The sequence below is a fragment of the Nelusetta ayraudi genome, unplaced genomic scaffold, assembly GCF_046127955.1.
Source record: "Nelusetta ayraudi isolate G7.1 ecotype Tasmania unplaced genomic scaffold, CSIRO-AGI_Nayr_v1 ptg000132l, whole genome shotgun sequence".
Classification (NCBI taxonomy): Eukaryota; Metazoa; Chordata; class Actinopteri; order Tetraodontiformes; family Monacanthidae; genus Nelusetta; species Nelusetta ayraudi.
In genome coordinates this window covers 930302-953604 of record NW_027466182.1, presented here as the reverse complement: position 1 = coordinate 953604, position 23303 = coordinate 930302, and the positions used below count along the sequence as shown (strand labels likewise).

At 46.6% G+C, this 23303-nt stretch overlaps 2 protein-coding genes across 4 annotated transcripts in view; both read left to right on the top strand.

Annotated features, from left to right (window-relative positions):
* The first annotated feature begins 1305 nt into the window (after positions 1-1305).
* Positions 1306-4066, top strand: gpr141 (G protein-coupled receptor 141). The gene is made up of 2 exons (XM_076051181.1): positions 1306-1504; positions 2830-4066. Exon 2 carries the CDS (start codon positions 2830-2832, stop codon positions 3721-3723), a length of 894 nt encoding a protein of 297 aa, XP_075907296.1. The 5' UTR covers positions 1306-1504; the 3' UTR covers positions 3724-4066.
* Positions 4067-4684: 618 nt separating this feature from the next.
* Positions 4685-23303, top strand: part of hnf4g (hepatocyte nuclear factor 4, gamma) — a 180907-nt gene continuing 162288 nt past the window's right edge. The window contains exons 1-11 of one of the 3 annotated variants that reach the window (XM_076051179.1): positions 4685-4985; positions 9770-9935; positions 10136-10230; positions 11153-11259; positions 11363-11512; positions 11874-11961; positions 12342-12494; positions 12946-12995; positions 13162-13348; positions 13964-14083; positions 14182-15168. In XM_076051179.1, coding sequence (XP_075907294.1) covers positions 4955-4985; positions 9770-9935; positions 10136-10230; positions 11153-11259; positions 11363-11512; positions 11874-11961; positions 12342-12494; positions 12946-12995; positions 13162-13348; positions 13964-14083; positions 14182-14294 — 1260 coding nt within the window. In that variant the 5' untranslated portion in view covers positions 4685-4954 and the 3' untranslated portion in view covers positions 14295-15168. Of the gene's footprint in view, positions 4986-7474; positions 8696-9769; positions 9936-10135; positions 10231-11152; positions 11260-11362; positions 11513-11873; positions 11962-12341; positions 12495-12945; positions 12996-13161; positions 13349-13963; positions 14084-14181; positions 15169-23303 lie in introns of those variants that run through there. The other 2 variants (XR_012929466.1, XM_076051178.1) reach the window with 2 other exon arrangements.

The window sequence follows — 23303 nt, the reverse complement described above, 5'->3', positions numbered from 1 at the left end:
GTGTGTGTGTGTGTGTGTGTGTGTGTGTGTGTGTGGTTGATTGCAGTTTGAACTTTTCCCCCCAATAGGAGGCTTCAAGATGATCTGATGTCTTTAACTTTGCAGATGCTTTCAGGCGTTAGCAAACATTCAATCAGGTGTGCCGGGTTATAAATGGAGTGAGGCAAACTGAACATTCCTTAATGAAAACAAATAAGTCATTGGCACTGCATTAGAAAAAATGCTCTCGAAAGGGTGAGACACTGGACAGCACACAAGAGAGTGAAAGACAATGAAGCACCCTCCCTGCAGCACAAACAATGACACACTAGTGACTCGCAAGGTTGCTCACGTCTCAGGTTTCAAGGAAGCAGAGAGACAGAATACATGCTCTTGGGGTCAACAAAATAAAATCATTAAAAAAAAAATAATAAAATGTGTGTCATGTGACATCATGAAGCCCCACACCCTGGAAGTGACCGGGAGCTTAAGGAAGGTCACGTACAGTCAGCGGTCTAATAAGTGAGTTTCTCTCGCTCTCACTCTCACACAACTTCCCTGTCGTGTAAGACAGGGGGAAATTCTTTAGTATTTCTTGTCAGATGCTGTTAGACATTAGGTTTGTAGATTTTCAGCTCCACTGCAGACTCGTAATTCCCCTCAGCAAGGAGGTAAACAACGACAAGTGACGCCTTGCATGCATTCGACTTTGCCACTGACTGCGATGCATGGCTCAAGGGCGATCGACACGTCCGCGAAGAGCCAGCGATACCACATCCTCTCATACTTCTTCAATTTCAAATTGCCCAATGCTTTTGACGAGAACAAGTGTAAACCCAAAGTTTTTGACTGTTGATTTTTCACCCCCTCATTTCTCAGAGGCACCAATCGTCTATGCGTAACGCTGTGAGTTCAGTAGAGTAGCTGCATGATTCCAGTTCATGCAACTTAGTTTAGTTCAGAGGGAATTGAATTGAAACAACCTTTATGATAAGAAAAACAAAAAATAATTTGTTTTAATACCATTGGGGCATTTTTGCAAAACTCATGTCTGGATGAACGTGTACATGCTATGCACTGGACTCATGTGTTCCCCAGTGGAGTTCACTACATTGTAGTCCTGCTGCAGCATAGCGAACTACAGTTTGTATTTCATGCGCGACTAAAAGAACAGGCGCAGTCGAGAGGTCGTCCGTAAGGGGAAGCAGTCGGCTCTGTGGCTGCACTCGTGTGTGAAATCACCTCCTGTTTTATAACGCACAACACTGCACAGCATTCACACGGCATGCAAAAAAAAACCAAAAAAAAAAAACAAGACAAGCAGACGCACTGTCATATCGCCAACTTTCACACCAAGTTGGCACACTTCTCCACTTGAGCTGGTGAGTCGGAAGTGTTTAAAAGCGGGCGGCTTTGGGGAAACGCACGCACACGCACAAGCCAGGAGGCTTCGACTGATGCAGAGGACACGCTGCTATTTCCACTTAAGAGAACACTTGGTAACCTCTTCTGTGAACTAGAAAAGGTAGGTAAAAGTAACTTCTATCTATATATCTGTCTTTCTGTGAGCCTGACGCAGAATTAGTTTTCACGTCTTCTCTGGTCATCTGGACCAAACATTTGTGATTTAATGCATCCACATACAAAATTATTACCCTGCTAGAGTTCAGAGCTGGATACTTCAATCACACTGAGCATCCGGAGAACAAAACGAGGAATTAACAAGACCAACTCTGTGCTTGTTTATGCAAAGAAGTAAGCGATATGATAACCCTCTTGGCATTTCTTTAAATTACACTTTAAGCTACCGTTTTTGCAGGCTACCATTAGCATTTGGTGCTAACTGCCACAGCGTAAGGTCAGGGAGATGGCCAGCAAATCCAATGGGAGGAGCAGGAGGAGATTAGTGCCCACTCTAAGCTCACTGAGGGTCTTTGATGTAACTTCCCTCTCTTGACACTTCACTGCATGTGTACATGGGCAAAGCGCTTTGTTTCCTAAAGTCTGCAGAGCTGAATTATGTATGTGGCTCCTTTAACCTGCTGAAACCGGGGCATTCGTTTTTCTATCATTCTTCGGTTTGATTAGTCGAAATACAATGTGACTGATTGTTTTTGAGATTTTTTTTTTATTTTTTAAATGAGTAGCAATTATAATCGAAAAATGCAAATGCTTCATAATCCTTTTATAGAGTAAAATTTTTTGACATGCGAGTGCTGATTAAGGAATCTTTAAAGTTTAGCGTATTCAGTTTGATGATTTGTTTTTGCATTACCTCGGAAAGATTTTGAAAAATATCGATTAACTTCTATAAAAGCCAAATTCCTAAGTTTCCAAATCTTTCTGGAATTTTGTTTCCATTTGCCACATAAGCCGAGAAATAAATGAAGATAAAGAGGTTCCCCAGAGGTGAAAGTATATTTCAATCCTGTCCTGACAGCAAAAATGAGGAAGTAACAATGACAATTCTTCTGAACTTCACTAGTGTGAAGTTTTTCAGAAAAAACTCATCACCAGTCTTTTTTTGTTGTTTATTTGTTGGTTTACACCCCACCACCACCCCGTCAACGAAAAAAAATGCCAGGTCGTTAGCGCAATTTCCAACACCACCCCCCCCCAACAAAACGGTCTGTGGCCCGCCGACTCGATGTGGTCCGTTGCTAAAAAAGTTTGCCTACCCCTGGTTTACGCCCATCCTGCAGTCTCAAAGGGTTCAAAGATGTTTATGTTTTTTTAAATATATAAAATTGGATTCACCTCCTCCAGAAAAGACTGGGTCAGCGCAACACCAGGTGGAAACCATGTCCTTTTTCCTCTCCCTTATTATTATTATTATTGTTGTTTTTAAAGATGAGCACCGCTGCAACCCGAAGCCCGGAACATAAAGGCCCAGACAGCCATGAGTACAACAGTGCCCTGCTGGCCATCTACTCGGTGGTGCTGCTCACCGGCACCATCAGCCTGGGCCTGATGGCGCACATCCTCAAGTCCAGCTCCACGTCCATCACCTCGGTGGCCGTGCTCAACCTCATCTTTGCCCACTTCCTCTTCCTGGTCACCGTGCCCTTTCGGATCTACTACTACGCCACTACCGACTGGTTGCTGGGCCAGGCCTGGTGCCGGGTGGTGAGCAGCATGATCCACATCCACATGTACATGTCCTTCATCTTCTACGTCATCATCCTCATCATGCGCCTAATGGCGTTCTACCGCAAGGGCGTGCACGAGGCGCAGTTCCGGTGGATCCACGTGCTGCTCTGCAGCGCCCTCCTATGGATGGTGGTGCTGGTGGTGGCGCCGTGCGTCATCCACTTCCACTACGGGACGCAGATGAACAACCAGAGCCTCAGCGACGGCAGGTCCACGCATTGCTTCAACTTCGGCAGCAACATCACGCCACCGGCGAAGGTCTTCAACTACATCGTGAGCAGCGTGATCATCGTGGTGGCCGCCGTGCTGACCTCCCTGCAGGCCAACGTGTTGAGGATCCTCTACAAGAAGCATCGGCAGGGCTGCACGTCCCAGCAGGAGTTCTGGGCCCAGCTGAAGAGTCTGTTCTTTGCACTCATCATGGTGGTGTGCTTCATCCCCTACCACGGCTTCCGCATGAGATACTTGCTGGAGATCGGGAGGCTGGAGAACATCAACGAGGTGTTCCTGAGTCTGACCACCTTGAACTGCCTGGACATGCTCACCCTCCTGGGGAACCGGACTTGCTACATGTGCTTCTCGGGGAAAAGTTGACAGACTGGGCGCAGGAACTCATTGTCTTCTACATTTCTGACATTTGTTGCTTTTGTAGGAAAAAAAAAAAAAGATTAAAGAAACTTATTTTGGTGCGCTTTGATTAAAGAGCTCAACAAAAAAAGTTTGACAGCCGTTGCTATGAATGTACATTTTATGCAAACAGTGCTCAACCCTTGATGAGTCTCTGTTCAGGGCGTGGAGGACTGTACTGAAGCTGGACAGCCTGCCTCACCTCTGGCTGGCGCGTTTGCAAAACCATTTTGCCACCAGTGCGTCGTCGATATATTTCCCCACACAACTCATTGAAAGACGGTTAAAATAAATCCCAATTTAATTCTGATATGACTGTTGCAATTAAGTGCTGTCATTGGGTTTTAGATGCACCTGACCGTGGGCCGACAACACCAGTGTTTTTCACCCACTGTGCTGCGATACACTAGTGTACCATGAGATAATGCCATGTGTGCCGTGAAAAATCATCATAATTATAATAATCCAATTTTATTGGTATTGAAGCAATAATTAGGAGTGGGTTGCTACGTAAGTATGGGGTGGCAATAGCAGCACTAGGAGCCAGGCTAAACAGTCTTAGGTTGCGCAATAGGCTCTAATAAGAACCCAGACTACCTGGACAGAGACACAGAAGATCCAGAGGTGTCATTAAAAGTACAGACTCGGCCGTGCGGGTAAATGATATTGTAGGGCGGCAGAAAACACTGAGGTTAACTTTCTACGCCTTCTACGTGCTACGAGTCTTCCTCGACTCTTCCTCGCGGCACCTTTAACCCGGGCGCACATAACGGCAGCGTCCCGCTGAACAGCTGAGAAATAAATGTCTAACTTTTTTTCACCATTATGCGTAAAACATTATCTCAACTCCCCGCGGATCTCTTACCTCCTGCACTCAGAGTTGCGCGCGCACAAGCGCGCACGCACGCACACACACACACCTGTTGATCCCTTTCCTTTTGGTTTTATGGCGCTGGGTTACTGTTTAACATCCCCACCCTACTTTTAGTTTGTTTAGTAAATCGATCTAATGACAGGGCTATGGTGGCGCCATCCAATGTGTCGCTCCATGAATTAAAAGCCGCTCGGCTCTCCAGCCTTCCCCTCCTATTGTTACCGGACACCTTTTCTTTCCCCCCCGCACTTAGTCGCTCTCTCTGCCGCCTTTAGGTTAAAGTCGCGCTGAGAGGCCGCGGGACGTCAGGCACCGGCAGGATAAATGCACATCCCGGACAAGAAAAGGAAAACAGGTAAGGTGGACTCCCTTTTGTGCCGTGAGACGTTTGCCGCGTCATCAAAAAAAAAAGAGAAAAATAATGTTGTGGCTTTGGCGTGTATCGGAGGTTGACACATGTTTCTCAAGAACTTTTGGGCAACATGCTCTGCAAAAAAAAGAAAAGAAAATTCACGTGTGCATGTCGCGCGACGTTGTTTGGTAACAACAATTCCTGTTTGCGTGTACTTCTGCGGGCGACGCGCAGTGCGGCTTTTCTGAGCGAGCCAGGATTTTTGTGTATGTTGCGGCGGCGGCGTCACCGCCCCTCCGCCCCCCCCCCCTCTCCCCCCGGCCCGTCTGTACGTCGTATTTTGCGAAAACAGATAAGATTACAGCAACTTCGCCGCGCACGCCGTGCTGTAAAAGATCCTGTGATAAACATCTGCACAGGGATTTCGTCCCGAACATCTCGGGTGGAGATCGCAGAAAAAAATATTTGTTGCTCGTCAGCAGTAGTGTGAAGCGCATTCACACTCTTAATGTTTATAATTTAAAAACATATGTGTACATATATATATATATATATACATATATATGTATGTGTGTGCTTTAATGGTAGTATAATAGTCAACAATACATGACTAAAAAGGTGTACAAAGAACCCTGCCTTGACCTACGTCCCTAAAAATAAAATATTTAAATGCCCTTCCTCTGACATGTCGACCGTGAAAATTCAAATGACTGACGTGCAGACAACGGCACTTGCTGCGGTTAAAGCCGGGGCTCAGAGAGGTTTGGTTTTCGCCAGCTGAGCTGCTGTGAGGCGCTGCAGGACGCAGTGCAGCTTTGCGTGGTTGCACTGCACCACTCGTCTTCCGCTGGTGGTGACTGAGGTCACCTTGTAACAAAATGGTGGAAAAACACCCCCAAAATGCTGACCTCATTTAATCTGGTTAATTTAACACGGACCGTCACAAAATGGTTCAGTAGTGGCGCCAAAATACACCGAGCCTCTCAGAATGAGAGTGGTTGAATCTCGAAAGTGGCTCGTCTGCAACTTGCGCTATTTTTATTTGATCTTTTCCCACTTTTACCCGGATATCAGGAAGTCGCAGTTTACTGGAGTCAGTTGGCCGGGTATCATTATCTTTGGCTATTAAAGCCTCCAAGCCAAATAGAGGCGACAGTATTATGACCAGTTCACACAGAGATAGCCTCTTAACGCCGGGCTTTTATGGCCTCTAAGAGCTCTTGGTTGCTGGGCGGACATAAGGTTTCTGAATTACCGCCCGCGGGTGGCTCTGAAAATTTAAAACGCTGACCGCCCATGTTTGATTCATCGGTCAGTGCCACCGGGAAACGAGGTGATGTGGAGAATCCGCAGGGGAGATGAAAGCTGAAGTCGAGGCCAGTTGATTACGGACAGATAATGAGAACAGGGAAAAAAATAACGTGCGTTTTTAATTGCCTGGTTATGCCAACAGGAACATCTTTGCTTGGCCTTCTTGGCAGGAAGTGTGCTGAAAAGCACAGTTCTTGAAATAAGCCCTTTATGATGTCATAAAACGCACTGATGCCTCTAACTGGTCAGTGATTCGGGGCTGCCTGCTTCATTTTCCTTTCCAAACATGCGGAAGGTGCGACGAAGCATCGGTTTTAGCAATAGGCTGTAAACAGAGGGCTAAGTGTGACATTTTCCGAGGGCCTCACAGACATTTTCCCTTCCAAACGTCGGAAGGTGCGATGAAGCACTGGATTTAGGAGTAGGCTGTAAACAGAGGGCTAAGCGTGCTACTTTCCAAGAGCCTCACAGACATTTTCGCTTCCAAACATGCGGACGGTGCGACGAAGCATCGGTTTGAGCGGAAGGCTGTAAACAGAGGGCTATCTTCACAGACTTCACTTTCATATACAATAGTGTAACGTCGCTCCACTGCTCCAAGCACAACAACAAAGGCTGAAGAAAAAGGTTTAAATCACTTCAGAGAACACGTCAGATTGGCTTGAGGAGAAATTAATGGGCTCCTATTGTTCAGCAAGGACTCTGTGTTTGCACAAATATTTCTGTATGTACAGCCACACCTCATGTCACCTCACGTTTTTTTTTTTTTTTTGTTTCTCTCTCCCCCGCCCCGTCTTTGATGTCTAACGGATGCAGCGTTGCAGTCCCGGCCGCTCGTTCAACCGAGCACGCCCTGGGCCGCCGTCAGCGTCGTAAAGGGCTAAATTCTTCCACAGTTCCAACTCCAAACCTGATGAGTCAGGACGCCTCATCTCATCGACTGGTTAAAATGTAATCTCTCTCTCTCTCTCTCTCTCTCTCTCTCTCTCTCTCTCTCTCTCTCTCTCTCTCTCTCTCTCTCTCTCTCTCTCTCTCTCTCTCTCTCTCTCTCTCTCTCTCTCTCTCTCTCTCTCTCTCTCTCTCTCTCTCTCTCTCTCTCTCTCTCTCTCTCTCTCTCTCTCTCTCTCTCTCTCTCTCTCTCTCTCCCACCCATAATCCCCTCCACCCCAGTAACTTATATGTCCGTTATTAATCCGCGGCCGGGTGCTAATCACTCTCTCTCTTTAATGTCCATCGAGTAATCTGTGAAAATGTGCCTTCTGATTTATGGAGCCCGCGGTCATAATTTATGGCCTCCGGCGGCGGCGGCTGCTGGTTTAATGTGGATGCTGTGAAGCCTCATTACCGATGTGGGGCATCAAATCTTCCACGATGCTGCCCTCCCCCTCCCCAACCTCCACCGTCACCTCCCACCTTCCTTCCTTCTTTCCTACCGACCTCACTTGCAGCCTGTTCTCTCACACAAAGGCCCCCGCGGTGATTACTTTAAAGCCACACAATGGGATGCAATGAAAGTTCCTCACGCGAAACTGCTGGGCAGGGACGCCTTTTTTCTTTTTTTTTTACGCGTCTTAGATAGCGAGTGAGAATGTTTACAGCGTCCCCCGCGCTGACAGGTGAGTCAGCCTGCTGACAGCTCAGTGCTCAGAGTTTGTTTTTTTTTACCCGGGTGGGGTTTCTAGGCTGTGTTAATTGAAGTCGTGTACAGTTCTGTGCATGAGCAGGTCATCTGAAAAAGCACGGATTTAAGTACTGTGCGCATAGAATTTATCAGTGTTTTTCCACTTCACTCTGTTTTTTTCATGGGTTATATCTGCTGAGGTGGCGCTGCGATTACTCGACTATTGATTAGATTAGGAACACCGGCTCGCGCACGTTCATAAATTTGCTGTGCATGCCGATACGCACTGGACGGGAAAACTTCATAGACAGCTGCCCCCCCCCCGCCCCCCCTGCGTATCTTTCACCGTGGTTGCAAATGAGAGGTAGTAAAAGAGGCGTGGCCTCGTGAGGTAGTGGGAAAATATCTCCCTTAGCCAATCTTTCCATCCCCAAGATAAGTACACACGAAGAAGGACAGATAAGTATTTGTAATAAGGTGAGAAGTCTCGGCCGCCGCTCCGCCCCTCTCCTTGTTCTCAGCCCAATCAGATAGGATTGTACAGCCTTCTGGCCGGGATCTCCATTGTCATGTCGGTGTGAATCAGATGTGGTGCGGGCGGGCCGCGAGGGGAAGGAGAGACTTTACGGCGGGAGGCCGAAAGGAGCCGAAACAGGAATGAGGTATCCTGCGTCCCAGAGCAAAACTCTGCTAGATATGGAAGTAGCAAACTACTGCGAAGGCCTGGACCCCTCGTACAGCACGCTGGGCTTTGAGAACGCGGAGGTCATCTATGGTGGAGGTAAGACCTGCACGTGCAGAGTCAAATGCTTTGAATGAGCAAGAACAAAAATGAAAACAAACAAAGGAAATGAGGAATCGGGAACCATCTATTTTTCTCTAGGGATGGATGAGTGACAGGTGCACAGGCACATTGCAGTTCAACACTGTGGATTTCAGTGACGATGTACACTGGTTGTGAGAACGTGTGTAATTCCGCTCGGTTGCTGATGAGCTTGGACGTCAAGCTGCCACCAAAAAAGCCTTTCAATAGTGTGCGCATCCATTTGTGCGCTCCTTGGCACCGATTTGAAATGTTTCGCTCGTTTCCAGACGTGCCGCGGTGAAACCACGCAAGGGAAAATAACAGAGAGGGGGCAGGGTTGGCGGCCATAAAGTAATGAAGTCATAAATTTAATAAATCTATTTCGGGAGGCATCGCAGGAATGTGGCATAAAGATGTGTCATTGAGGAGCCGGCGCGCGTGCCCGCGGGCGAGCCCAGCAAGATGCCTGCAAAGAGGAACCGAGCGCGTCTGAAGACACGCACACCTCCATCATGCACACCACCTTCATTTAGGGCCCTGATTGGGCAATAAACGTGCACAATGGTGATGATTATGGTTTTGATTGCGGCCGTGGCGCCGCTGCCTTTTCTGATTATGAAAATTGCCCAGATTATTATTATTGTCGTTGTCGTTGTTGTTGTGATGCCGGCAGAGAAAAGACATCAACGCTGATGTCTCTTAGTAGCCACGTGAACATGTCGGAAATTAACATTTGCGCAATACTGCCAAAAAACAAAAAAACAACAACAAATAAAAACAAAAAACAAAAATAAATAAATAAAAATAAAATAACTTTTTCAAAAATCTGCAGTTGGCTGTATTGCACGGCAAATAGCCGATATCTGAAGTGGCTCAGACCAACTTGTATCATGTTATATGCTTAGATGTTTCATTTTAAAGAGATTTTTAGGGATCCCAGGAGGACTAGCCACCATTGTGATAGCCAACGTAACGGTGATGATTCCACATGACCGACACACGTTTTTACGCAACTCACCCGCGCTGCCTCGCTCTTTCTTGGGACTCCAGACAGCATGCCGACCGAGCCGAGCCTCCCGGGTCCAGACGGGCTCAGCACCAACTGCGCCATCTGCGGCGACAAGGCCACGGGCAAACACTACGGAGCGTCCAGCTGCGACGGCTGCAAGGGCTTCTTCAGGCGCTCCATACGCAAGAGTCACGTCTACACCTGCAGGTACAAAACACACCAGGAAAGCACGAGCGGGATGAGCATCCTTGCAATATTCTGGTTGTTTGAATATATATATATATATATATATATATATATATATATATATATATATATACATATATTATATAAAAAAATATATATGTATGTTGATGAATGTCTTCTAACTCCAGTGCCTTTGACTTGTTTTTGCTGGATTTGTGCAGGTTCAGCAGGCAGTGCATTGTGGACAAGGATAAGAGGAACCAGTGTCGTTTCTGCAGACTCAACAAATGCTTCCGGGCCGGCATGAAAAAAGAAGGTGAGGGGCGGCGGGAGAGGTGAGGGTGGGGGGATGTCGCTTTAACAAACAGAGAGGGCCGAGTTGTGACAGATCCAGGATATTGCAGCCAAGGATGTTGATTCAGCATTGCAGCGTTCCAGTGGCGAGTGGAGTGAAAAACCAACACCGAATTTGCAAAAAGCAAACAATAAAACTGCGAAAGCAACATCTGTAGTTTATCTTCAGCGTCCTTGTAATTGAAACCAACACGGTTCTAAACTTCAGGTGTTTTTAACCTCCCATTTTCAGTGACAGCTGCTCCATCACAGCCAGCTACTTTCTAAAAACAGGACTAACCTTAACATGTAGTTAAGTGAAAGAGGAATTTCTTGCTGTACAAAGTATCAGCGTTTTCCTGCCGTTCACAAGAATTCAACAGCTCTGCTTTGCTGTATGGCTCATGAAATGGCTCGGCAGCAGGAAGACTGTAAGGTTTACTTTAAGACGATGTACCACTTTAAAACCGCAGGAGGAAAAGGCTCCTTCAAGATAGCTGAAACCCAGCAGTGCCATAAAAGTGGTGATTACTTTGAATGTGTGCGTATTTATGAGGGGTATAACCTTGGCATGGACTTTTACGACACCTAATCATGTGTTATTTAAACATGTTGTTCTGGATTGCAACTGGTTAACGTTTGACTCCCTTTGCTGATGCCAGCCGGCGCTGCTATTTTTCCTAAATATTAACCGCGGACCCGTTTCCAGTTTGAGCTCGAGGATTCCTCGTCGTTCACCCTCTCAGGCTTTATCAACCTCTTCAAAAAGCCTCTAAAATCAGAGCAAAGATGAGTCGGTCGACTGTGCAAAATCCCGATTGGCAACGTGTTTGTGTTGGAAGCCCCCCTGCTGCTGCATCATTAATTATTCACGTGGTAACTTCAGCCGTCTCGTCACACGTTAGCCGTGCAGAACGAGAGGGACCGCATCAGCTCCAGGAGAAACATCACCGATTCCCAAGACCTGCCTCCCATCACTATCCTGGCCCAGGCCGAATCGCTGTCAAAACAGGTGACACGCCTGACATTCTCAGTTGTGCGATGATGAGAGCGCGGTGCCGTTTGCTGAATCGTAATGGGTGGAAAACTGAAATTTCTGCTCCTCCTCCTCACAGATCACGTCTCCGGTTGGAATAGCGGACGTGTCGGAGCAGAAGTCGGCCACGGTCGGGGACGTCTGCGATTCTATGAGGCAACAGTTACTGGTGTTGGTGGAATGGGCTAAATATATTCCCGCTTTCGGAGAGCTGGCGCTGGACGACCAGGTACCGGAGCTGTGCTACGTGACTTGAGTTCAGATCTTGAGCTTTGGTTGGGCTAAAGGTCATGCACATTTCCCCCATTTTCACACCCTTATTTCTAATGGAGCAGCCTCGTGCAATTAATAATCCAAAAAGCAATCTCTTCAGATTAAACTCTCAGATAAAACAGCACATTTAGCCTTCTGTTTACAGCCTCCATTAAAAAAAGCGAAAAAAGCGATCCTTCGTCACACCTTCCACATGTTTGGCGCTCTTTGTGAAATCACAAAGGGCATTCTTTCAGAACAATGTGTGTAAATTTGAGAAGTTCAGCCAGATGCGTCAGTGAATTTGTCAGTTTTTCATTTTGTGTGTCTGTGTCCAGGTGTGCTTGCTCAGGGCCCATGCAGGTGAACACCTGTTGTTGGGGGTTGCCAAGAGGTCAATGGCATTCAGGGACTTCCTGCTTTTAGGTACAGACCGCCTGCTTCTTTATACGGCTACAAACCTGGTTTGAGGTTTAGGTTAAGCGTGGTCATCAGCTTGTTCAAATGTTGCGCCGTCCGCCAATGATTAACTGGAGCTTTTGGTTTCATTGTGGCCACAAAACTTGTCTTGTAAATAGCGTTGCTCATTACTGGGGTGTGTCCCGACATTATACGGTCAGCTGATTTGTCAAGTGGACACGCCCATGTGTGCACGCCCTCTCTCTACATTTTTAGATGTGAAACTTCTGCCTCATAATGTTTCTTGAAACCCAAATGAGACCCGATAAAACACAACACAATTCCATCAACCCTTCAGCCTGAACCCTCCAGGACAATTAAACACCTCGCTCTGTGTGTATCTACAGGCAACGGCTGTGTGATCCACAGGAACTGTCCCGAAACGGAGCTCTCCCGGGTCGCCTGCCGAGTGCTGGACGAGCTGGTTCAGCCCTTCCAGGACATTCAAATAGACGAAAACGAGTACGCGGCACTCAAGGCCATCGTCTTCTTCGACCCAGGTAGCAAAAAGTTCTCAGTCAACTCTTCCTGGAAGTGAATCGTTAGGGTCAAACATGACTCTTTGATTCCCAATGATCCGTTAGATGGAATTGGTTCAATGTTGGGGCCAACAAAAAGTTCTGAATTACACATAGCATTAAAACAAACTAAAAATTAAAATTACAACTTTGCGATGGGCCCGACTCACCCTGCACCATTTCCTGACCTTTCAAAGTCTCAATCCAATCCCTCCATCACTCATTTATGTCTCCTTTTCCAGAGTGAAGCCGTCATTTACGGCCATATAATGTGGCTCTTTCCCACCCTTTTCTCTCCCCTCCAATAAATCCCCTCATTCTGCCTTTACGCCCCAGTGTGGCCACCTATACCTACTTTGATCATTCTATCTATTCCACCCGTATCCTCCATTCCATGCCTGATCTCCCTATTTTTTCCTCCCGTGATCTGCAGATGCAAAGTCTTTACGGAACCCGTCCAAGATCAAGGGCATGCGTCTACAGGTAGGTGAAGAACGTGACAGCAAGACCAGAACAAAGAGCTGCTGCAGCCTTTTACAGTAAACATCTATCGAAATGACCACAAACAATTGCAACCACAAAGGGCAACTTGCATATTAAAATGCGCTACTCTGGGGCCACGGACAAACTCTCACACTTGTGCGCTCAGGTGCAGATGAGCCTGGAGGACTACATTAACGACCGGCAGTACGACTCCCGGGGTCGTTTCGGGGAGCTGTTACTCCTGCTGCCCACCCTGCAGAGCATCACCTGGCAGATGATCGAGCAGCTGCAGTTCGTTAAGCTCTGCGGCCTGGCCAAGATAGACAACCTGCTGCAGGAGATGCTCCTCGGAGGTGACGTGAGAGGAAAAGAAAAAACAGATATATGCAATAACAAATAAATAAATAAATCAGAAGGTGACCCTTGGCCGCGTCTCACTTGAGGAGTGGAGATTCTGTAAAAGTGTGAACTAAATAAAAAAGGAAAAACTTATTTAACAAACTTTTCTACCAGGGTCAAAAAAAAAGTTCTGTGCAACGCACAGGATTGTTGAAACCCCTCATATACGGAAATAGATGTCACAGCTGGATGCAAACTTGACTATAGATGCGTATCGGTGCTGACGTCTGTTAAAGGCGGAAGGCATCACAAGTCTTCAGAGTAGAGGCGTTGTGTCACTCACGACCCATTTTTGGCTCCAACTTTTAACGTTATTGTAAAAGATGCTGGTAAAAAAAAAATGTCTTCTATTATTCAAAACACTGTGGGAAAAGCTCAGAAAATTGACACTGGGGTACAGAAAAGCCTTTGCGTGTGGTGTTTGTCAGTGTACTTTGGCTGAGGGGAACCAGCAGGACATCGCAATGTTGTTCCATGAGGCTAAAACAATATTACACTTTGTCCTCTTTGGTGAACTAACACCTCAGAAGGTTAAATATGAATTGTTCTTTGTGTTGTGTTGTTTGCAGGTCTCTCCTCCGATCCCACGCACTTCCACCACCAGGGACACACCCAGCTGGCCCAGAACCCGCTGACTGGACACACTCTGGTCATCAGCACCGTGCCCGTCACTCACACTCCACTCGTTGGTAGGTTGTGCGCGTGCATGTGTGCCCATGCATGCAACCGCATGTTGAGAGATGAAAGTGTAAAAAGTCTCTCTGACCTCTCTCGCCCTTCCCTGCAGCCTCTCCAGACACTCCAATCCCATCGCCTCCTCAGGCTCCTGCACCCGAGAAGTACAAACACTTCGTCCAACCCGTCTGTCCTCCGGCCAGCCCCTCGCCGTCCGATCCCTGACTGTTGTCTGCCCTCTATCGCATTCATTAATTTATTATCCAAGTCACACACATAAAAAAAAACAACAACCTTTTTTTGCTAGTTTGCCAGGGGGTGGAGGTGTGAGGATGTAATATGAAGCTTCACTTTTTAACTAAAACATACTTCTTAGGAATCAACTGCCTATGTTAAATTAAAAAAAAAAAAAAAAAAATCAACTGATGGTTTGCCTTAATGCTTAACCAAATATAATATTTTGGCTATTCCTTATTTAAATTAGCTTCTAAGTTCTCTGTCACGCCGACAAAGCACAAGCTCTTGGAAATAATGCCCTTTTTGTTGTAAGGGGGAGTCATTCAACAAGATTTTGGGTTAAAAATATTAAGAGACGTTGTTTTTAAACACTACCACTTAAAAATCTGTTATATAAGAGATGTGCATATGTATATATTCCTACTAAAATACAATGCTTGTACATTTTCAATTAAATGTCCGACCATTCTATATCAACTGTATGACATAGAGAAAGGCATTTCAACAGGTGGATATATGGAGAAAAACAAGACACCATCTATGAATGTCACCGTTTTATTTAGGAGGTAATTATGAGGAAGTGGGGTGAAATAGCTTGTAGCTATAATCAGTGTAAACATGACTTACTGTTATTGTGAAAATATGTTATTGAAGAATCCTCATTTTGACTTAAAGTATATTTATAATGTTAATATAAAAGTGACATTGAATAAATATTAGACAATTCATGATTACAAAATGCTAGAATTGACTGTGCATTTTTAAATATACACTAAGAATCACATTGCAATTTTTTGTGCTTTTTATTCAAAGTGGATTTTATTAAAGGAAGGTAAAATTAATTAAATCGTCATTAATTCCTTTCAACGGAACATTGTGGCTCATTACTCGCCTCTTGTGGTCATTTTTGTGAATTGCATGGCAGATGAAAAAGGCATCTTGTTGAGCACGCAGCGAGTGCACCTTGTGAAACAGGCGTGGGCTCATTTAAAAAAAAAAAAAAATCTGGGTGGGGGTGGAAAAATGGAAATTGTGAGGTGTAAAAGATTGATTCTTTGTTTAAGAATTACGTAGATGCAAATATAAAGTTTCCATGGATATTTTTGTGGAAAAATGGAAATCCACCCCCTCGCTCCTCCAAGTTAATTTTAAAAGACAAATAATATAGACATGCATTCGGTGTGAAAAACGTTACATCTCATCAAATACAATCATAATGTCGGAATTTTCAGAAAGTGCTGCAATTCAGCTAGCGGACCCGCAAGAACATTCCAACATTACTCCCGTTGCGGAAGTCATCCTGCCAATGCTGGAAGATGCTATGTGTTATTTTGGCCACAATCCTTTCCTCGGGGGCCGGAAGCTTTGTGTGCAAGCATATGTGCGCAGTGGATAAAAGCTGGGTGGGGAGCGGGGGGGGGGATAAAGCTGAGAGCCCTTATTTTGTTGTGTATTGTTGTGCGACTCGGAGAAAACACTCTGGGTTTATTTACGGCGGAGGAGATGATGCCGCCAAGAATCAACATGGCCAAATCCTCCTATCAACTCCATAATGGACACGCAGCCTCGCTCGGGTCAGAACAACACCCGCCCACAAAAGGTAGGCTGTTGTGTGTACAGCCCGGCCTCGTTGTTTCCCCCCACCCCTCCTTCTTTATAGTCTGTGTGGCTGAATGTGTGTACATTTCTATATTTATGTGTGTGTGCAGGTGTGTGTGTTCAGACGCTTGTGCGCGGGTGTGTACAGAGGGAGCTTTAATCAAAAGTCCTGTAGTGAGGGGAGGGTGGTGGAGTTGGGGTGGTGGTGCACTGAGGGCCTCGCCTCTCTTTCTATCCCCCACAGATAAAACTGCGTGTTAGCATGCCAGTCACACATCTCATCTGAGACGCGCGTCCCCCCCCCTCGCTGCCCCCCCCACCCCCACCGACAGCACCCCATTACACACCGGTGTGACGCCAGGCATCACCTAAGGAAGGCGACGGTGAGGGTGAAACAGAAAGGTGGTGGCGAAGGGTGGATGGGAATATGAAATGTTTGTTTATTTATTTATGTGCTTTTTTTTGTGGGCGCCGCCTTCGCGACGATCCCATTTTCTTCCGGGGTCAGGGCGGCGACCCTCTGCGGAGAACTGCGCTTTAAATGCGCAGTTTAAAACAACGGAAGGGAAGCAGGAAATACGTCCGCGTCTTAATTCTTGAGCTACGGCAAAATTACACGCCGGACGAAACAACGATGATTAAAATGATATATACGAAAGAAAGCTCACTTCTCAAAACTACTGACAGTGAGTCATCCACCCGGTGGTCGGCCGTTCCGTATGTCCTCTTACGGCCACCAGATGGCAGTACAAGTCCGTGTTTATGCTGAGGACACATTTCCTTCCTGGTATTAATGTATAAAGCTCTTTGTCCATCATCTCTTACGAGAATAAAAGAGTGTAAGAGAGAGATGGTAATTAGAAAACCTTTGATCACTTCTCAGCTCTGAGATCGTCACTCAAACACCTCCTGTTGCGCAGTGTAAATTTCTCCTTGAGGCACTTGCTGTGTTTCAGTCGGGGTGAAAATAAGTTGCATCCTGGCAAAATTCAGGTTATTGCGGCTCGTAGCGAAAAAAACAGACAAAACACGTGGATGATTCAATCGGCTTCACCCACTATTACCTCCCTTCCCTTGCGAAGCCTCGCGCCTCTCTTTCCCCGAGACGTTTCATTTGCCTGAAAACAGCACCTGCAGCGGCCCAAAGTCACAGCGAGCGGGACGCCACTGGCAGAATGAATGGCATTTTCCACAGATCCCAGATTAGACCGGGAGATTGCACGCTATATTCCTCACCCGGTGCATTTACCCATAATTCCCCGTCTGTCTCTGACATATCCCGCCGTCCCACCTCCTCTTCCCGCAGACAAGGTGAGGCTGCACGAATCTCTACATCTGCTCACTGGAATGAATTTAAAACCTCTCCTGAGTGATTTTCTGTGTCTCTGTCCTTCGTCTGCCTGCGTCGGTGTGTGTGTGTGTGTGTGTGTGTGTGTGTGTGTGTGTGTCGCATGCGGGTGTGCCTCCTGATTATACCGCAGCATGGGTGAGGGGAAGGGAAAATACAGTGACAGCTTCATTTCCAAAGCTGAGTTCACATAAATGAGGGATTAAAGCGGGCAAGCAAGGGGGTTAAGGCTCACCTCGGCCTACGATGGCAGCTTACCCTCCTTGAAAAGGAGCCCGCCTCTCTGCCCGTCCCACCCACCTGTCTGTCTGCCCGTCCGTCCGTCTCGCTGTCTGTCTGTCTGCAAGCTGCCTCCCACTCATGTTCTCCCACTTCACATCGAGGGGTTCGGCCTCGCTCGTGCTAAATTTTTTTGTTTGCCTGCAGTGACAATAAAAACCTGGCAAAGAAAAAAAAAAAGTAAATAAATAATAAAATAAATAAATAAACAAACAACACGCGGGGTCGCAAGACGAAGGGAAAACAGTGCCGCAACGGAGGCTGAGGTGGCAGCCAGGTTTACGGGGAGCAGTGAAACCACGGAGGGTTCGACCTAGGCGCGCCTGTGTGAGCGTGCAAAGAGCAAAGGGCGAGGGGGGGGGTTTACATTAGGGAAATGAAAAGGGGTGGACCGCCGATGGTTTCCAGAGATGGCGACTTGTTAGAATAAAGGAAAATATATATTAAAAAAAAGGAGGAGGAGGAGGACGGGAGGCAGCGGAGATGACAGGGTGGATGATAAGATGAGCAGCGCGGTAATAAAAACGGTCCTCTGTACCCCGAGATTACATGGGGAATGAGATTGAAGAGAGAGAGGGGGGGTGGGGAGGAAGGGGAGGGAGAGAGAAAGAGAGAGACAGAGAGAGAGAGACAGAGAGAGAGAATGGGGTGCGGTGTGGAGGGGCAAATGAGAGAGCAGGGAGGGGGAGAATGGCGAAGGGCGGAGACTCATTTATGATGAACCATGGCGAGCGTCCGCCGGAGCAAGATAGGCCGCCGCCGCTGCTGCCGCAGTGAAAAAAATAAAAAATAAAAATAAAATAAAAAATATGGAGGAGAGGAGGAAGAGCAGGAAGAGGTATTACGAGGCGGGACGAAGCAGGCCCACTTTGAATGATAAGTGTCTCACGCGCAGCGGGTTATGGGAAGTTCACACAAACAAATGACTCCCATTTGCCAGAAGCAAGGGACACAATTGAGAGGGGGGTGTGGGGGGGTGGTGGCGGTGGGAGGGGGTGAGGAAGAGGTGGACCGGAGGGGAGGGGACCGTAGGAGGAGAGGGAGGAGCACTCAATGGTTCCCGCGAGCCGCACGGTGGAATGATCGGCGTTTTAGCTCGGTGACGTTTTTGGCAAGTCGACCATCAGGAACCGGTCAAGGCTCAGGCCGGGCACCGCCCAAAATAGGCTGCGACAAAAACAGATGAATGTATGAGTAAATAAAACCTGCTTGGCAACGCAAAAGCGCCACAAGTTATGTGGCGCGGGCGGGAAAAGAAGCTAAACGAGGGGCTAATTTTGCCAAGTTAATCTTCAAGATTGTGCGTCAACAACCTGCGGTCGAAAAGATCAGACTTGCTAGCTAACGCACTTCACGACCTTTCGTATGAATCACATTATTTTCTATTATTTCCGGTCGTGACATGAGCAAAAGCGAAGGACTGCGGTCCAACTAATTGTTTAGCACGCACATTAACGCTAACTTTTTTGATGTCACGGAAAATTCTTGGACCCTTCCGCGGTCACTCTCACGTCTCAACTTTTTTTTTTTTTCGTCGTGACCAAAACCGGCTAATTTGTGTAATAAAAACCTAAAGCTGCTCCAACTGTCTTTTGTTTTGAGAGCATTCGTACACAAAAACGTTAAAACCTGCCGCCGCGAGCCATTCAACAGACATTAGGACGGATCATTAAGCGACGAAAAAGCCAACTTCACGCTTTAACCCGGGTGTAATTCCAGCAAATGCAAAAGGTGAGAAATCATCTCCAGTTAATCATGGACGGAACTGCTCATTCTAGACATCAAATATTTGACACTGGAGCGGGGTGTTGACACAATTAACACTTCACTCATACGGCCGCCTTACAAACTTTGATGCAATCTAGATATTGGACAGGAAATTTTCCATGCATTGCCTTCGGCCATTATCAAGGTGCCTACGCCGGTGGCGTGACGGGTTTGTTGTGCAAAAGATGTTTCTGGCAGGTATAATCACAATTAATTGCTGTAAAATTGTATCTAAAACGGCCTCTTCTGTTCTTAAAATGTTTGTTTACGGACCCTGAAAATTAAGGGGAGGGGAGGGGGGGGGGGCGCTTTTTCCATTATCATGTTGGGCAATCAGGGAGAAATCCATCGCGGAAGAGGCAGACTTGGCAATTTGTCCCGCGGCAGTCGCATCGATAGTCCATAATGTGATAATGCCGTCTGTCACAAGACATGTTGCATCCGCAGTAATTGCTGACCCTCACTTTGTCCCTCCAAATGGAAGGGAAAAAAAATCTTGCATGCTCCTTTTTCTGTCTTTGAACATAACAGCCGGATGGAGAAAGTTCAAGAACAAGCGTAAGAGGCCATTATTACGTCCATTAGAAATGAAATGAGAAGAGGGCTGAGTGCCTTGTACCAAAAACCTAATTGAACAGAAGAAGGACGGACAAAGAAGGTGTTCTTGCGTCCCGGATTATTAAAAATGCATTGGCTTTTCTCTTCAAGGGTAGGACTTATTGCTGTAGCCAAAGCCAGACTGGTCAACACTTAGGCTAAAAGGGAAATTGCCACGACTCTCGCTATGAGCCGGAGCCCCCGCTGAGTAAATGAATTTCAATCAGGTGGGGGGGTGGGGGGTGGGAGTGGGGGGGAGATCAAAAAGACGCACCGGAGAAAGATCAGTAGAATTAGACAATAGCCCCCCTTCTATCTCCACTTCGCAAGAGTGGAGGGTCTCAATTCTGAATTTCATCATCGGAAACAAACCAAGTGTAAATAATTTGCCTTTCATCGCAGTAGGAAAAGGGCGTCTCATTTCCCAAACAGCGCTGCCTGTAATTATTTTACCCCGAAATTAGAACTGCGCTCGCTTTAAAAAGGTACAAAGGATTTCACTGTTAGCGTGTAATTAATTTTATATTACTATTTACCTTTACGTCAGTTAATTATGAGCTCTATAGACTCACCCGCCTGTGCACAGGCACGGCAGTGCTCGGCGCCGTCTTCCCCGCGTACGGGGGGGAGACAGTGTGGGTAGAAAGTGTGAATTTTACACACATGACTTCCTGTCCTAATCAAGGGCTTTCTCAACTCCTATCTGAAAGACACCCATGAGTGGTTCCTTCAGCGGATACCTACACACCGCGTGTGTGTGTGTGTGCGTCTGTGTGCGCGTGTCGGTCTGTGCGAGTGTGTGTGCGCCGCGTGCGCTCGCAGAAGCTCAGCGACCCAGCACCAGAGTGGTAAAGGATATTAGGCTGCAATTGCGAAAAGATTGCAAAAAGTGACATCCTTAATAGAGAAAGATTACTGTGTGCAACATCACTTTGATTTGAGCTGCATACATTTTACTCACACAGACAGCTGGCCTCCGGACGGCTCTGCACACGGCCTCCCAGAATGGAGGTGCTACAACATGCTTGTGTGAGTGAGCGAATGCAAATGGGGGGTGTGGGGGGTGGGGTGGGGCGCTAACACGAATCTCCGAACAGACACAGGTTTTCTTTTTTCAAAACATACGGGGACTTTTTTTCTTTAAATAAGAAGCAGCAATTCAGAGAATCTTTACTCATTTTTTGACTCTAAACTCTTCTAAGTGAGGTGAAAACGTAGGCAAACAAACATCCAGTTCAAACCATGTAAACCAGAGCCCTTATTTTACAAGCTTATAGCCGCAACTACTTTTCAAAGGGTTACGCACGGTAGCCGCTACCTACTCGTTCTGTTACAAAGTACTAGTAAGACAATGAAAACACTTTGGTGTGTTTTAAGCCAGATCGGAAAATTTGAGAAATGTGAGCAAAGCAACTGCGGTACAGGGCGAAGAAGTTAAGATGGGGACGGAAATAGAGTTTGACTGATGTGACTGGTCTGGACTGTTTTGCAACAGTTGGTTTTGCAATAAATGTGTCAGTTGCATCATCACTCCAGGCAAATAACATTGACAGACAGCGGTTCATCTGCAACAGTCAATCGGCTGTGTCACAGAAACTAGATGTACAGTTGTAATAAAAGCAAAGGATGAAAATATTTGGATACAAATTACAGTTCTGATCGTTTAATTCTAGTCGCAATCTAAGACTTTTTTTTTTTTTTCTTTTTTAGTTTCTTCTGCTTTTGTTTCGACATCAAACTCAGCCGTAATGAAAAGACGCACTGAGGATGCCAGTCAAAAGTTCCTTTGCCAGTAACAAGTCCGGCACTTTTTGATTTCCTTTGATGCCCCAAAATAAACACCGTTATCCATCTGACGTGCCGCCACCGCCGCCGCCGCCACCGCCGGCGTGTAGAATTTGTCACCCTACGGGCCAAATCATTTGGTTAATTAGCAAAACATTTCCTCACAAGCTTTACCTCTCGTTTCAGCCTCATTAAAATAACAATCCGCGTCTCGGCCAGCCTTTCGGTTCAGCCCGTGTCAAGTACAGCATTAAATCTGGGGAAGGCGCCGGGGGAGGAGATGTCAAAATAAAAGTCCCCCGCCCCGGGTCAAAATATTCTCAAATCCCCGCGGTGGCCCATCAGTATCAATCAGAAAATAAAGTTTGTTAGCGCCGAGCCAGGAGTCTGAGCAGGACAAAAGCACCAGGGAGGTCCTTTATTTAGCTAATTCCCCTCTATTTGAGATGTACATATTTCTACCGTGCTTTGATAAGGCCTCGGGGACACGCATGTTTTAATTAGACCTGAGCAGCCTCGGCAGCCTGGTTGAACAGTTCATAGGAAACTTTGAACATCTTTTCCGCTGAAAGCCTCTCCCTCGCTCCCTCTCCCTCCCTCCCTCGCTCTCTCCGCTGTGTGTGACAGGCAACGTGTAATTAGCGGCATATGTGCATTTGCATATATGCACCCGGTGACATGTTGCATCTGATTTGAATAAGTAGACGTGTCTCAATGTGATATCCCCGAAGTGAATACATGAATATGAGCCACTAATTATACCAATCTTGCAAATGATCTATTTAAATATTAATATCCCTTCCGCTTCGGCATTGTTTGCCGTTTTTTTTTTCTTCTTTTTTTCCTTTCCCGTCGGCGAGCCGCGCGTGTTTTGTTTGTGTGTCAGCTCCGTCTCGGGCTGCCGTGGGTATTGTCCTCTGCGCGCGTGGCGAGCGCGTACGTGCCCAACCCGCGTTGCCGTTTCATGTGCGCGCTCGACTCGCCAGTGGCGACAAGACAAGAAAACACGATCCCCATTGTTGCGCACACAATGAAAGCCAATCACAGAGGCCAATGTTTTTGACAGTAGGGGGAGCAAAGTGGTGGTGGAGCGGAAAACCCCCCCCCCCCAAAAAACTTTTATTTTGTAGCATCCAGCTTTTTTTCTCCACGTACTCCGGAACATTTTGCCTGGAATATCAACCTTTATTGTTGCCATTACCAGAGACCTTGTTTCTCATTATTTTACATTCCCCCGTTTTCCACCCAGCGACACAAAGAAAAAAAAAAAATGCTCTTCTGGCACGTTACAGTAATGGACTGAACATCCTCTTTATACATGTTCAGCGTAAATAACATGTGTCTTTGACAAATGAGTGCTATTCAGGGACTGTACGCGAGTAAACGGAGACAAGTGGTTGTTGAAAAGAGAGGGGGAAAAAAAATATCCACAGTGTCTGAATGGAGGAGGTGGAAGAATCAAATTTGCGATATTTAGTTGGTTCATGCGAGCCCAAAATGGAAATATATCTTTAACACTAGAGCCTCTGGGTTCTGCAATGAGACTGGGATGGCTCCCGAAATGTTTTCATTTGGAAGGGCAGCTCAAATCGCGGAAATGGGAATCATCTGTATCTTCCAGT

Excerpts from the sequence above, each read along its gene's own strand:
- gpr141 (XM_076051181.1), top strand. The coding sequence starts at position 2,830 with ATGAGCACCGCTGCAACCCGAAGCCCGGAACATAAAGGCCCAGACAGC.